This window comes from Diabrotica undecimpunctata, chromosome 4 (genome assembly GCF_040954645.1).
Source record: "Diabrotica undecimpunctata isolate CICGRU chromosome 4, icDiaUnde3, whole genome shotgun sequence".
NCBI lineage: Eukaryota > Metazoa > Arthropoda > Insecta > Coleoptera > Chrysomelidae > Diabrotica > Diabrotica undecimpunctata.
Genome location: NC_092806.1, coordinates 35,377,129 through 35,393,299, shown reverse-complemented (window position 1 = coordinate 35,393,299; position 16,171 = coordinate 35,377,129). Strand labels below are relative to the sequence as shown.

At 32.3% G+C, this 16,171-nt stretch overlaps 1 protein-coding gene across 1 annotated transcript in view; it reads right to left on the bottom strand.

The window, feature by feature from the left end:
- Positions 1 to 265: 265 nt before the first annotated feature.
- Appl (amyloid-beta-like protein) overlaps positions 266 to 16,171 on the bottom strand; it is a 671,165-nt gene continuing 655,259 nt past the window's right edge. The window contains exons 5-9 of the mRNA XM_072529339.1: positions 9,266 to 9,559; positions 8,910 to 9,100; positions 7,096 to 7,426; positions 6,810 to 7,007; positions 266 to 5,035 (exon numbers count right to left, since the gene is read on the bottom strand). Of these exons, the coding sequence (XP_072385440.1) occupies positions 4,775 to 5,035; positions 6,810 to 7,007; positions 7,096 to 7,426; positions 8,910 to 9,100; positions 9,266 to 9,559 (1,275 nt within the window). The 3' untranslated portion in view covers positions 266 to 4,774. The remainder of the gene's footprint in view (positions 5,036 to 6,809; positions 7,008 to 7,095; positions 7,427 to 8,909; positions 9,101 to 9,265; positions 9,560 to 16,171) is intronic.

Below are 16,171 nucleotides of genomic sequence, written 5' to 3'. Positions count from 1 at the left end.
GTAAAACATTTCCCGTTTCATAATTCACTTCCTACATTAATTATTTTTGCATTATTTTCGTTCCATTTAATTTTTTTACCATTTTCATTTCATTTAATTTTTCACTATTTTTTTTTGTTACTTTTTTTTTATCTTTATTTTAATTCTTTAGTTAAATGACAAGAGAAAACCAAGAAATGTTCGAATAAATCTGATTCTACATTTTCGTCGATGTTTACCTCAGGTATTACCTATAATAATTGGCAAAAGGAGTTAAAAGACACAATAAAATAATAAGTTAGTTTTTATTACATTAAATTTAAAATTACATGGCCACAAAACATATAATAACTATCCTAAATGAACTAATCTATCAAGATTAGGTAGATAAAGGTACTAATAGAAATAACACAGCATTTTATTCAAAAAAGAGAATAATAGGAAATTCAGTTAGTTACATATGATATTGGGTAAAAATATTTTACAATTTTTTTCTTATGAAAATTGTTGGGAAAATACTAAATATGCACATCAAACACGCTTTTTGTATAACCTAGCTTTCTGATAGTGATTTTAAACAGTGGCAAACACAAAGAGAAAGGTACTTTATCGATTCAAGCTATCAATTGAAAAGCTCCTTTAAACACTGATGACTTACCCACCAAGAAAAAATCCTTTACAACACTTGGATTCCAATTTTCAGTAAAAATACTATATCTGGTTTAACATCAATCAACAAAACTGACTTGAGTCATTTTACAACCTTTTTTCTTAAACCTAATCTCATGTTTAAACCATATTACTTGTAGTTACATAAAGAGCTTTATAACACCAACGTAAGAGTCCTTTACTACTGAATTATCTTTCCTTACTCTTCTGATGTTTCAGTTCTTGAGATTAATTTTTGAGAATCAACCAATGCTGTTTATAATCAATCTTCTCACATTGTATGTTCCTAATCCTTGCGTTAAAGCAACTTATCTTCAGATGATATTTTTAAACAAATGAGACTAGTTTTCTGGATTCCTAAATAATTGTTACCGCTGAATTGTTGGTTTGTAATCGAAGATCCTTAGCAAATACTGGTATAGTTCGATAAAATATTGTGTCTTATATCATCGATTTATTGAAGAATATTCAAATTTGAAATATTCTGTAATAGAAATCAATCATTTTAAAGTTAATTTTAATTACTGTTTAAACGTAGTGAATTTGGAGTTAAACCTAGGGTGTTCAGTGGTCAGCATTTATATGTAACAGTTATCATTCACAAAGGATGATCATTTAGACACAAGTAAGGTAAATTACGTAGGTAGTAAATTAAGTTTTTTAGTGATCAACGCTTAGTTTTTAGCTTGGCAACTTTTTGTATGTCTTCATCATTTTTCAAGTGAGTATTTATACTGTTCTGGAATCTTAGCAGATTTAGTGCTTATACTTTCAGACATTCAAAGTCATTTCCTTTATGTTTTAAGCACTAGTTCCGAGTCACACAACACAGTGCTTAGACTTAAAACACGCTTTTTAAAACTTACAAATATACAGTACATAATTATGTGCATCTTTCAAATGTTGTCATCAAAACACATAGAATACTGTGATCTTATTTTCTCTTAGAGGGTAAAAAGCTTTAATAATGTGAATGGGTGTCTTATCTACAAATGGTTAGAGTAGAACATAAAACATTGACTCTTAACTAAATATAATATGATTATTGCAATCAACCTTAAATATACATACAGTATTGCTATTTTCATTAACTTGAATATTTATATTTCAAACCGACAACCACGTGGTTTGAATATTATACTTGTCACTTTTTTTGAATCCCTCCAACAGTTACGGAGGTATCAGTACCTATATATCTCAAGGATTCAAATATATTAACCTTGTTTTTAATATCAACAAAGAATACCGGCGTTACCATACAAAATCTTGTTACTTAATCATTTCATTCATTATTCAGCCAGCTCAAACTTGCGACATATAGTTTATCTCAATGTCCTTTAGTGTTTTCTATTTTGGGTTGGTAAACAATTTTTTGACAGTTGTTGGTAGTCCTGTTTTTTTGTAATTTTAAAATGCTGTTAGTCTACTGCAAATCGCGCTAAATGTTCAGTTTCCCTTTGTTTACCATGTTTACCAAATTTATTGATTAAATGGTATCACAAAATAATTGTAGTCAAGTCTGGACAAATCTGAGGTACAGAGGTTTTGTTTGAAACAGTTTATACAAAATACAAGTTGATAAAGTCCAGGAAAACGTGTTCTTAATTATCTAATAGATGTGTATTCATATATCACTTTGGTAAGCAGAATATTGCACCTTTAGTTTAAAACCATTATTTAAAGCAGTTTTGCTACCTGAATTGCTTAATTAGTTACTATAATTCTTATTTTTAGTATTTGTATACATTTACTTTTTTTTAATTTATTATTTTTTCATACCCGTAGATAAAATCATGAAGGTATGTGACGGTCCAGACATAGGTATTTTGTGGCTTTTTCTTAGTTTTAATGTTTTATTACAACTATAAACCCTCTTCAAATCTAGCAGTGAAGGGACTTCACTGGGAAGGGACTGAGCACGTTCGTTCTTTGTACATATCTTACGGACTTAATCAGCAAGTACCGAGTGAAAGAGGGTTTATAATTTTAAAAGCTAATGCACTACAACTCTGCTCTTAGTATTTATTTATAAGGATACGGTTATTTGAAAGCTATCATATTTGTAGTTTTTTTGCCATATTTGACAATATCCCACCAAATGGTAAATAAATCTTTCCGCCCTATTAGGAATTTTAAATACATACATTTGATCATTCCTTCTGATGGTTCTAAGATTAGTTAAGTTCAGCAATAGTACATTTTTTCACAATCCTAATAATTTAGCATCCCTAATTACGGCGCTAAAATGACGCCACTTGGTGCTTGATAGCCTCAACTAAGTTTTACAATGTTTATGGTCATAATATCATATAAATATTGAAAATAAAACTTTCTAACATTTCCACTCTTCGATGAAAAACCGTTTTCAGTAATAATGAAATAAACAAATAATAAATTGATCTATTTTGGATGATCTACAGTTATCGTAGAAATAGTCATAGTATTTCTAGGATAACTGTAGACCATGCAAAATAGATCAATTTATTACTTGTTTATTGCTATAACCTAGCCTGTCTTCAATATATCAAAAACTTGCAAATTTTATTAACCATTCTAAAGTATAAAACATTCAATTGAGTTTCTACTTGGCTTCTCTTAATAAAGTAATGCCTATGTTAGAAGTGATCAAAACATAATTTAATTCTAGCATGTATAACAAAACGTCGAACTTAGGACAGTTTCCAGCGCAAAAGAAAATCCCATAGAAAATAGGAACGACACTGAAGTTTTATTTTTTCTTATTTCAGGTTATTATTCCCACAGAATTTTAAACTGTTTATCCCGTCACTTCATCTACTACATACTTCACTAATACTGTGTTTTACCATTTATTTTCTCTTGCTTGAATAAGATAGAGAAAGAAAAGAATATTCCGTAACTAACGAAAATAGCAATACTTGTACTCATCCACTGCCGCCGATACAACCTCCCAGAAATTACCACTTATCATTCTCCATGATTTCAGAATACATCCCTATCTACTCTTTATCTTTAAACATATCTGTCCCTAACTTCTATCCTCGGAAGGTGTGACTTAATATTGTGCTACATATAGACGGCCATTGACCTCTTCTGTTAGTGAGACTCAAGAATATTAGTGCCAATGTACCTAGTTACTATATAAAATTATAATACCATTTTATTGCTTTGAGTTACAGAAGGGAATGGTTTTATCAGAATATGGAAGAATGTTTTGTGTCAATTAAAAATTGTATAGTTTATTTTAGGTTAGGTTTATTGCAAGTATTAGTTGTGAATAAATATATTTTTATGATCTTTCAAGTTGTTAAAATATTTAAGTGTAAAAAGTAGAATATTTAGATTGAACTATATTGAAAAAATATGTCATTATGGCACTTAATGTTGAACAATGTTTAGGGCTAAATATGGCTATGACAGTGATATTCGTGAGCTCAGTAATAAAATTATAATTCGTGAATAAAGCTGATAAATTCAATAACAAAAATAAAACGACTGTACAAAAGCTTGTCGATTAACATGCATTTTTTATAATCTAATTTTTCATTAGGTATTAAATATGGAGGGTACCATATACATCTAGCAACTAATATAAATATCGCGGACGATACACCTGTTCAATGTCTACCTAGTATCGCGTTAGTTTGGTAGGGCATCGTCCCGATATATTTCGCTATATAAATGAATACGTTTAAACATTGGACTGTCATATGCAAAAATTATTACTTCCTATTAAGTTTTCATAATTTTTTTTTGTTCAAAATATGTATATCTCATTTTGCATATGTAGAATTATTATCGAGTTGCTTATTTAAGTACAAGTAACACACAATTAATGGAATGATTAGATTCCCAGTAGCATCAAAATAATATCAAACTTAACAAAGGTGCAATGGTGACTCCCAGCAAGTAACGCGTACTGACAAACTACAATTCTGCCAAATTATTTACAAAGAAAAAATATCAAAGTTAATATCAAATAATACTGCAATCATTTTCCTTAGAAACATTTTTAGTTGTGAACAAAAGCAGAAACTTGAGTATGTATTTACTTACTGAGAAGCAACATTGCCATTTTAAAAAATAATACCTAAAATGTGCTGCCAGGCAAAAATTACGCTCCGAAGATCGAAATTAATACACCAATTTACTCTTTAACTTCAAAATACTTGTAAGTCGGATTTTCGTAACCGTTGATTTGCATGTTGGCTACATGTCTTTCTTCTGGTGTAGCTGCTTGATCTACCTCGACAAATCCTTGGCTTTGGGGAGATCTAGATGTTTTGCGTCTAGCTACCGCAACTCCTACGACTAAGGCTGCCATTAATGCCATTCCTGCGAACGCCAATGTGAAGTACACGCTCTTGCCGTCTTTGCGAGCAAAGATTTCTCGTCGTACAGAATATGTCTAAAAGAATAAAACATATATAACGGATACATTAAAAATATGCTAACAATTTATACAAAACAAACCTGATTAAATAATAAAAAGTTAAAGTTTACTATAAAAAAAAATAATGTATTCTATAAAGTGTTGTCTTTTTTATATACACTATCGGAAAGAATTTAAATAAGAGAAAAATATTTAATACGATATAGCGATACTAATAGGCGGTGCCACTAAACCAATTAGTTTCCTAGCTATGTTTCTATAAAGCAGTGTTGCCAGGTCATCGAAGCCAGAAAATCGTACGCTTTTGTTCAAATTATTAAAACGTGTAAACGGTTTTCTGTAGGCCGAGAGAGCACCGAAGATGACCAACGTCCAGGTCGACCTGTCTCTGTTTCAACTCCGCAAACAGTGACCAAAATAAATGAAATTGTGCGCGGAGATCGTCGTATGAGCATTCGGATGATTGCTGAGACTGTAAACGCCGATAAAGAAACTGTCAGAAAAAATTTACATGACCAATTAAACATAAAGAAAGTCTGTGCGAAGTTGGTCCCAAAAAATTTGACCCTGACCAAAAGCTCGTCCGTCAACAGATCTGCTCAGATTTTCTTGAGAGGTTACATGAAGAGCCTGAATCAATGGAAAACATCATCACTTGCGATGAAACATGGATATTCAAATACGATGTTGAAACTAAGCGACAATCCATGCACTGGAAAACTCCTGTATCGCCAAGAATGAAAAAAGCAAGGAAGTCTAAATCAAAATTTAAATCCATGCTAATCGTTTTTTTGACATCAACGGCATCGTGATGACTGAATGGGTTCCAGAGGGTCAAACTGTAAACCAAACTTTCTATTTGATGGTTTTGGCAACGCTGCGAGGGCGAGTTCGTAAGAAACGGCTGGAGTTGTGGAAAAACAAACCGTGGATCTTGCACCAGGACAACGCACCTGCCCATAACGCGCAGTCTGAGAAGCGTTATTTAGCTGCTAGAGGCATTTCAGTGCTCGAACACCCGCCGTACTCGCCTGATTTAGCACCCTGCGACTTTTTCCTGTTTCCGAAGATCAAGTCTGCTTTAAAAGGAATCCGGTTCGAGTCGACGGAAGAGGTGAAGCGAAAAACAGCGGAGCTCCTAAAAGCTCTAACAAAAGAAGACTTCCAGCATAGCTTTGACCAATGGAAAAAACGAATGGAACGGTGTGTGGCGAGGGAAGGAGAATATATTGAAGGAAAGTATTCGATTGTAAAATAATTTTTAAAATAAATCTCTTTTTCATAAGTAGTCTCGTTATTTAATAACCAGACCTCGTATTGCCCATGAGTGGATCTGCAAAATCATTTCTTTTTTTTACTTCCACACAAGCCGTAATCAACAAACGCCTGCATTTTTTGTAAAAATCATGTTTCAATCGTCTAAATTATTAATATTTTGTGTCACCCCAATTACTAGATACATGTTAATGTTGACAAATTTTGTAATATCTTGAGTATCAATTATTGTTTCAACATTAGGTTGTCTCACATATTGTGGCTCCATGCAAGTAAGCAATAGATCTTTATGCATTGTGATCATTATGCTGTACAAATTTATGATAACTACGGCAGGATTTGTGATAACCTGGCAACGCAGGATGTTATTTTAACCAGTTTAAATTCAATCTGAAACATTCGGGTATCAATCGGGAGACTAGGAGGAAATATAATTTTGATCCTTCTACTATAACACATAATGTACAACTAACCTCAGAATTTGGTAAAAATTAAATAATTACTTTATACTTACAGGTTCACCGTGGCTGAGATCGTGGCTCATTACATGTGCTACTCTTATGATGTCTTGTCTGTGACTGGCAGCTTTAGCGACTTGTTCAACAGCTTCCTGCACTGCAGCGTCGTCAACATTGTGGTTCTCAGAAGTTGCTGTTATCGAGTTGCTCATTATTTCAGAGAAAGTAATTCCAGACGTAGGTAGAGATGTGGTCTAAAATTTTTGATAAAAATAACTATTACTTCGAGAAGTTTTGTTTTGATAGAATATAGCATAGAGTAATAAATTCTTTTATACTTACGGATGATTTCTCCTCAGGCAACGATTCATCTTCCATATCCTCATCATCAAAGTTGCTTATTTTCTTGCCCAAAGCTTCTTCAACTCGCTTCTTTTCTTCTTTAAGTTCTGATTTTTCCTTCTTCCTTTGTTCTTTTCTTTCCTTTTCTTGGATTCTTTGGCGTTCTCGTTCGGCTTGTTTAGTTGCAACTTCAGACTTGTATTTATCCAAAATAGCCTGTTCAGCATCAGATGTCATAGCCAATAGAGAACCAGGAGTTTCATCTTTTGATCTTAGAGCCTGGATGTAATCGTCCATGAGTTGCCCAATTTTAGCTGCCAAATCAGGGTATCTAAAAAATAAATATTGTGATTAATTCTCTTCGTTTAATCACATTATGAAGGTAGAGGCATCTAACGAATCAAAAGATACTATAAAAAACTATGTTTGGACATGGTGTAATAACAATACCAAGAAAAAAAGCATTTAACTGTATATTTAAAACTAAACAAAAATATAAAACAAAATATTCCTCATAAAAAGGTCGCTATTAGCATATACTAATATATTCATCATCATCATCATCATCACTATTCTGGCTTAATAACCGTGCGTGGGTCCTAGCCTCCTCAAGAATTTTTCTCCAGGCGTCCCTATCCATCGCCTTCCTCCGCCAAGCACGTATTCCCATATTTCTTATGTCTTCATCAATGTTATCAAGGAACCTTGTTCTGGGTCTTCCTCTTCTTCTCTAACCAATGGGTCTATCAAGGAGCGTTTTTCTAGATGGGTATATTATGTTACTATAATTGCCACCTAGACACTGCGATACATTTCAGTTAAGTCTTCACAAATCTCCCTGACGGGAGGTACAACCCTAAATACGTATAGGAGAATGGTGAGACTCGAATTAAATAAAAACGCAACGGTCTAAAAATATATTTTATAAAACAAAATAGTTTTTTTATTAATTTTCACCATTTACTCGTCACTTTGGGTTGAAGAAATTCGTATTTCATCATCATGTCAGCTGGTCCAAAGTCATCTTAATTGATGGCTTTGTTGGATTTCTTTGCGAATTTCCAGACTTCAATTCCTCCTCCTTCTCATTCCTTGAGCCCTTGTCAGGGCGTGGTGATACTTCAAACATTGCTAGCTTGCTGTCTCCATTGGCTGCGATCCTGTGCCATATGTAGGGATTTTTCATGTAGGGATTTTTCCCACCAGAATCTTATTTAGTACAAATGGTGGAAGTTAACATTTAAAAACCTACACTGAAAATGTTCAGTTGGTCCTAGTGGTGAAGAACACTGTCATAAATATGTTAAAATTGTTAAAAAATACATTTAAAATTTTCAATAAAACATTACAACACAAAAGGGTATCTTTACAAATACAACACAAAAACATCTAAAACTCAACAAAAACCGCATCTTCATGTTTAAGGTAGAAAAGAAGAATTGTCATCAAAAAAGAAGAAAAATTCTTCTTTTCTACCTTAAACATGAAGATGCGGTTTTTGTTGGGTTTTAGATGTTTTTGTGTTGTATTTGTAAAAATACCCTTTTGTGTTGTAATGTTTTTATTTAGCGCTGCTATTACTGCTAAAATCATGATCAACTTCTGATTGTTTTGTGTATAACCTTTGCCGACGCTAAAAAATGCCAGTGAAAGATTCTTCTATTGAGGCTATATTCTTAGATGTTATCCTTACAAAACATAATGAGAATTCATACATACTATAAAATAACTGTTAAATTACTACTATTTTTTAAAGCATGTATGTGTGAATCTTGTTATACAGTTGTCTTAAAACATTATAGAACGTAACATACCTCTGTAACATCTGCATACTTTGATTAACGGTTCTATCAATATCAGTTAAACGTTCAAGTGTTCTTGGTTGTTCTCGTGCGGCAGCTTCTATGCTGTTAGCCAAAAGATGGCGGTAGTGGCTAATGGCGTGAGCTCTGTCTTTGTGGAGTGATCTTAGTAATTTCTGAAGACATTTCTGAACACGATGAGTCTAAAAGTATAAAAAAGTAAGTATAACTCGTAAATAATAGTCCAACAATTATTATAAGTTTCAAATCATATTTTGCTTGATTTGGTTATATATTTAGAAGGTTTCATTATCTTCAATCCCATACATTACGGATTCCCTACCCTAGCTAATGTATATCGTACTTACATTTGGTGGTACATCATTCAAAGCTTGGGTATAACATGACATAGCCTCCTTCTTTCTTTGGTTGATATGAGCTAATACTCTTTGCTGATGCATGGCTGCCAATTGGTGCTTTTCAGCATCACCTTCTTCTTCGAGAGCTTGCACTGTCTGTTGGAATCTTTGGGTCATTCTCTGTTTGAATTCGTCAGCACCTCTTGGATCGGTCTGCCGCATATCTTGGTATCTTTCTTCCAGATCTGACCAATCTTTCATTACCCTGGTAACTTTTTCACGGTGGGTTTCTTCAAGTCGTTCCTACAAAATAAATAAAATGTAAATTTCATTCAAGGTGTCTGAGAATTTAAATATTTTTTAATAAATGTACAGTTTGCTAATACACATAAAAATGCAGGTAAGCGTTTTAAAAGTAAACAGATTTATCTGATTTTGTGAATAATCAAGTAGTAATAGCACACGGTCCTGAAAATCTGAGTCATATAATGAATGTGCTACAAAGAAAGCAGACTTCGATATTAAATTTGGCCAAAACAGAGCAATAGGAAAAATAAAACAATAAAAGGGGGGATAGAAGATTTAAATAAAGATAAAGAATAAATATCATACTATCATACTAACAGGGAAAATTAATTATAATAGTTGGGGTATGAGTACGAAAAAAGCATCAACAGAAAAATGATTAAACAAAGGCTAGGACACCCAAGGCCAGCAATTATTATCGTCTATTAAAATAGTATCGTCTATTAAAATAGTTAAAACACGTATTTACGTAAATATAGCTATTTTATTAAATTAAATCAAACTCGTTCACAATGGTCATAATTAAATCACACCAAATTATTATCTCTCGTTCCGTTGTGTTTATGTGTCATCACTGAACAACTCGTGACCATATAAGGTAATTAGTGACCCAAGCTAATCACCGTATTAGAAGTTGAGTGTGACTTCACAATGTCATAACAGAACTACCAGTATTCCATCTTAAGCTGATTAGGACATTAGGAAGTTAGTGACTTAAGCTGATCAGCGTATTAGGATAATAGTGTGACTGCATTCGACCATCCTGACGTCACGACCGTCCTCGATCGTACAACACCTATTAAAAAAAAAATAATATGTTCTTTATTATTAAGAATGCCAATTTATAGAAAGGCTCCATCATTCTGCAGAATGACATAGTCTAAATCAATTCGTTTCAGATAGCTACAACTATCCATACAAGCTCATTTTTAAACATGAGCTCGTATGGATAACATAAACATTCAAACAAACTCATTCAAGACATTAAAATATTTGAGTGTCATTTTGCAGAATGGTGAACTGAATATCCATTCAGAACATTAAAACATTTATTTGTCATTTTTCAGAATGACGAACTGAAAATCCATTCAGAACATTAGAACATTTATTTGTCATTTTTCAGAATGACGAACTGAAAATCCATTCAGAACATTAAAACATTTATTGGTCATTTTTCAGAATGACGAACTGAAAATCCATTCAGAACACTATAACATTTATTTGTCATTTTTCAGAATGACGAACTGAAAATCCATTCAGAACATTAGAACATTTATTTGTCATTTTTCAGAATGACGAACTGAAAATCCATTCAGAACATTAGAACATTAATTTGTCATTTTGCAGAATGACGAACTGAAAATCCATTCAGAACATTAAAACATTTATTTGTCATTTTGCAGAATGACGAACTGAAAATCCATTCAGAACATTAAAACATTTATTTGTCATTTTTCAGAATGACGAACTGAAAATCTATTCAGAACATTAGAACATTTATTTGTCATTTTGCAGAATGACGAACTGAAAATCCATTCAGAACATTAAAACATTTATTTGTCATTTTTCAGAATGACGAACTGAAAATCCATTCAGAACATTAAAACATCTATTTGTCATTTTTCAGAATGACGAATAAAATAAATTTGCTCCAAATAGTCAGAACTACTCAAATAAACCCATTCAGATCATTGAAACACTTCATTCAGTCATTTTTCAGAATGACAATTAAAATATATATATATATATTTTTTTTTTAGTTCCAGCTATTCAAACAAATTCCTTTTAAACAATAGAATATCTTTATGTCATTATACAAAATGACTACACTATCATGTAACAAACCTGAATAATTTTAAGATCTTTGAATCTTAAATCTCTTGATGTGTTCTCCACCAACAACTCCTTCATAGGGACGCCTTGTTCTTGATGAATGTACATCTTCTTTTACACGATATCTATCATTTGGTAGAACCTCAACAATCCTGAATGGTCCTCTATACTTTTCTAAAAGCTTTTTACTTTCATTGTTTGCTGGAAAACTTGTAACTTTTGTCAACACCAGGTCACCAACAGCATATTTCACTGGAGAGCATCTTTTTTTATTAAATTCGTTATTCTGTTTGATTCTGTTTTCTTCTAATCGTTTAGCTACATACTTTCTCAATGACGTTACATCAATAATGTCCATATCATTATCATCTATGTATTTGTCTCCATCAACTCTTAATTTGTACCCGAAAAACACTTCACTGGGAGAAGATTTAGTTATTCGGTGTTTTGTTCCGTTTATTCCTTGTTGAATGTTTTTAAAATTCTTATCCCACATATCGGACTCAAACTTTGCACCCATTGTGGCCATGGTATCCAGTAATGTTTTATTTGCCCTTTCTACTTGGCCGTTGCCTCTTGCCATTCCTACTGCAGTTGTAAACACTCTAATTCCTCTCTCTGCCATATAATTCAAAAATTCTTTTGAAACAAAAGCTGATCGTGCATCTGATATCATTCGTTTGGTGTTACCAAATATTTAAAAAAATTTCTTCTAAAGCACAAATAACATGTTTACTTGATGTATCTGGGACAGCTTCAACAAACACAAATTTAGAAAAGGCATCAATCAAAACCAAGACGTATTTATTTTGAGATTTCGTTAACACAAATGGCCCTAAATGATCGGCATGGAGTGTATGAAACGGTCTAGCATATTTTGGAATGGAATGTAGATAGCCAGGCTTTTTTTCCTCCCGGTTGTTTATGGTATAAACAGGCAAGACAAGCCGAAATGTATTTCTTAATAAATCTTCGCATTCGTGGAAACCAATACCGTTCTTTTATTCTTTTAATTGTTTTATCCAACGCAAAATGTCCAATATCGTCATGATTCATTTTGACAATTTGCCGACGACAATTTTTAGGCACATACCATCTTCTACCATATTCTGTTATTTTATAAACTTTGTTTCCTCTTAAATCATATTTCTTGAAAGTATCCTTATGATTTTCCTGATCTCCTGACAAAAGAATAATCTTTTTTTATTTATTTCCGTATCTGTATCCTGTGCTTCTCTTAGATAGTCGTCTTCTTTGATGAGCATCACTTTAATTTCAAGACTTTCCCCTGCTTCAGTTCTTTCAAAGTTCCTACTTAAGGCATCTACATGTTGTAGTTGTACTCCTGATTTATGTTTTATTTCAAAACAAAAATTTTGTAAACACAAAACCCATCTTGCTATTCTTGGGATTATTGTTTGTTTTACTAATGCATTTTTAACGGAATTGCAGCCTGTTATTACAGTAAAAGATCTTCCTGCTAAATAATATCTATACCTTTCTAAGGTTTTGACAATAGTCAAAAGCTTTAGTTCAAAAGAATAATATTTCTTTTCTTCTTTTGTGGTTTGCTTGCTAAAATAGGCAATTGACTTTTCACGACCATCAACAATTTGAGTTATTATGCCTCCAAATCCTTCTCTACTTGCATCCGTGTAAACTATTATGTCATGTTTCGGATTAAATATTGTTAAAATTGGTTCTGAGTCTATAACTTTCTTTATTTCTTTAAAAATTTTTGTTTCTTCTTATGTCCATGTCCAATTTACATCTTTTTTTTATCAATAAGAAAAGAAGGGCTTGCGAACGATGAATTACTCTTTCGAATAATATTTGCATCCAATAATTCTTGTACTGTTTTTTGTAAAATTTCTTTGTCAGCTGCAGGTGTTCTGTAGGGACGAAGCTTAACTACATCTGAACTTGTAATATAGATTCTCATAACAACAGAATGCGATTTTTTTAGAGCTTTCAAATTTGTATAAAAACAGTCCTCGTGATTTAGCAAAATATTTTCCAACACCATTTTCTCGTATTTAGATATATTTCCTGTACTTATTTATTTATCTAAGTCTTTCTTTATCCAAGGAATTTAAATGTTAAACTATTATCTATCCTATAATACATAATATTTACATCTTCTGTAAAATTTCTTCCTATTAGAAGGTCATTAACCCAATCTTTATCCATGACATACAACATAATATTTAATTCTACAAAATCGATTTTTATTTTAGCAAATACATAATATTCAACTGATAAAGAATTTCCCAAAAATCCAGAAATTTACATCTTTAGTTAATGATTTTATTTCTAATTTAAACTTATCTGCCAATTCTTTTGAAATTAGCGAACAATCGCTGCCAAAATCAATGAATGCAGTATGGCTGTGCTCATTTAAGAAAATAATTTTATTAAATTTATTTTCGGAAGAATCAAACTGTATTTGTTTAACAGTTTTATTTTTTTCTAAATTTTTGTTCGTTTTATTTACTTTTGTCTCTTGACATTCTTTGTTCTTTTTAAAACAGTATTGTTCAATATGACCTTTAATTTTTACAAAACCTGCATATTTGATTTCTGTGGTGACAATCTTTTTTTAAATGACCCTGAATTCCACAGCACATACAAGGTTTATTCTTGTTAAATTTGTTATTAACAAATTTGTTATTATGCACAAATTTTGATTTGGAAAAACAATTGGATTTGTTAAATCAGGCAATTTTTCTGGACTTTTGTGATAAAGCTTATTTCTTAAATAAACTGCCAATAAATTGACATCTTTGATTTGAGCAACTTCAATAGCAGATTTAATATGTTCGTCTCTAATAGCACCAATTATTAAAGAAATCTTATCTGACTTGGAAAAATTTACTTTAAGTTTATTAATTTTTGCTAAATGTTCAAAATAAAATTCATATAATGAAGAACCCTCTGTTGGTTTATGATGGGCTACGTCCATAAAAAGATCATAAGTATTTCGTGTACTATGAGAAGTATTTTCTAACACTGATCTCCATTCTGTCCAAGAAAATTGAGACCATGCAACTTCATTTTCAATAAAACTAGCGTACCATGTTTTAGCGGTACCTCTAAGCTTAGAAATCGCTTGAAATATAATGTAGTTATCAGAAAAACTATACGTCTTAGCATTGTGCTCTATTATTTCAATTCATCGATCTATTTCTCCAATTAGTGGATTAAATTCAGGATTCAATGTTTCTATTCGTACAATTATAAGATGCAGATGGTGAATTTATTTTTGTGGCATTTTCTCTAATTTGAGGCAAAGGCGAAGACGTATAGGTTCTATTTATTTTTGAATGTTTAGATCTTTTTCTTGACTTACGTGTTCTTTTCGTTTTCGTATACCTTTACTCCCTTCTCGGCGAAGAATCGGTAGACGAAATTGTTGTGGTTTCACTACTGGAACTACTATTTTGCTTGGACTTTTTCCTTTTCGGCATTTTGGACACTTTCAATCACTTAACATTAAAAACAGTTCACTAAATTCTACTGTAGGTTCTTTAACACACTTCTGATATCGTCTATTAAAATAGTATCGTCTATTAAAATAGTTAAAACACGTATTTACGTAAATATAGCTATTTTATTAAATTAAATCAAACTCGTTCACAATGGTCATAATTAAATCACACCAAATTATTATCTCTCGTTCCGCTGTGTTTATGTGTCATCACTGAACAACTCGTGACCATATAAGGTAATTAGTGACCCAAGCTAATCACCGTATTAGAAGTTGAGTGTGACTTCACAATGTCATAACAGAACTACCAGTATTCCATCTTAAGCTGATTAGGACATTAGGAAGTTAGTGACTTAAGCTGATCAGCGTATTAGGATAATAGTGTGACTGCATTATACAGTTAGTTCGATGTCATCTCTACAATGTTGCCGTGGATTAACAAGACTGGACAGGATAAAAGAAAGGAAATAAGACAGAGAACATCAATAGAAAAAGGAATTTTAACTTTTATATAGAAAAGAAAATATTGAGGATTGAAGAAGGGTCGATCTAGAAAATCTGGGAGAATGAAATCTTAATCAAACTAATCTAACTAATTACGTACTAATGACCTTCCAATGATACTTTTCAAATCTAAATAACTCTAAGGCTAAGCGCACACACATCGAATTTGGACGGTCGATAAAAGTTTGACTTTTATCGATGATGCTTTGCACACATACTGCACGACATTGAACTTTGTTAATTCACAAAGCTTTGTTAGGTACACAAGATCACAATGAACAACACAGAACTACGTAGCAACACGGAGCTACGTACGTTGAGCAGTGTCGATGGTCCTCTGGTCGATCGACAAAGATCGATGTGTGTGCGCGCTTTCATTTGGTACCGTTCGCGTTCGAAGGACGGAAACGATCACGGCAGCCGTCCATGCAGTGTCAGTAATCGAACGCATCGATGCGTATGCACGCTCATTATTTCTTTGCGCCACTAAAGGAATTTGTTCGATCGAACTTTTATCGATCGTCCAAATTCGATGTGTGTGCGCCTAGCGTATGGATATTAAGTTCGGATAGAGAAAACAAATGAAGTTTTAACGAGCTCTCCAATAATATGAGAGTTCGACACTTCTTGTTAGGACGTAGGTACATTATTAAACTACTTCTGTGAAAGAGTATATTAGTATATGATATTATAGTTAGAGTACCCGTTGGCAAACAATTTTATAATATATTCCTCTATTAATTATCCGTTAATTTTGTATTAGGAATAGGACTGTGTATTTGCCT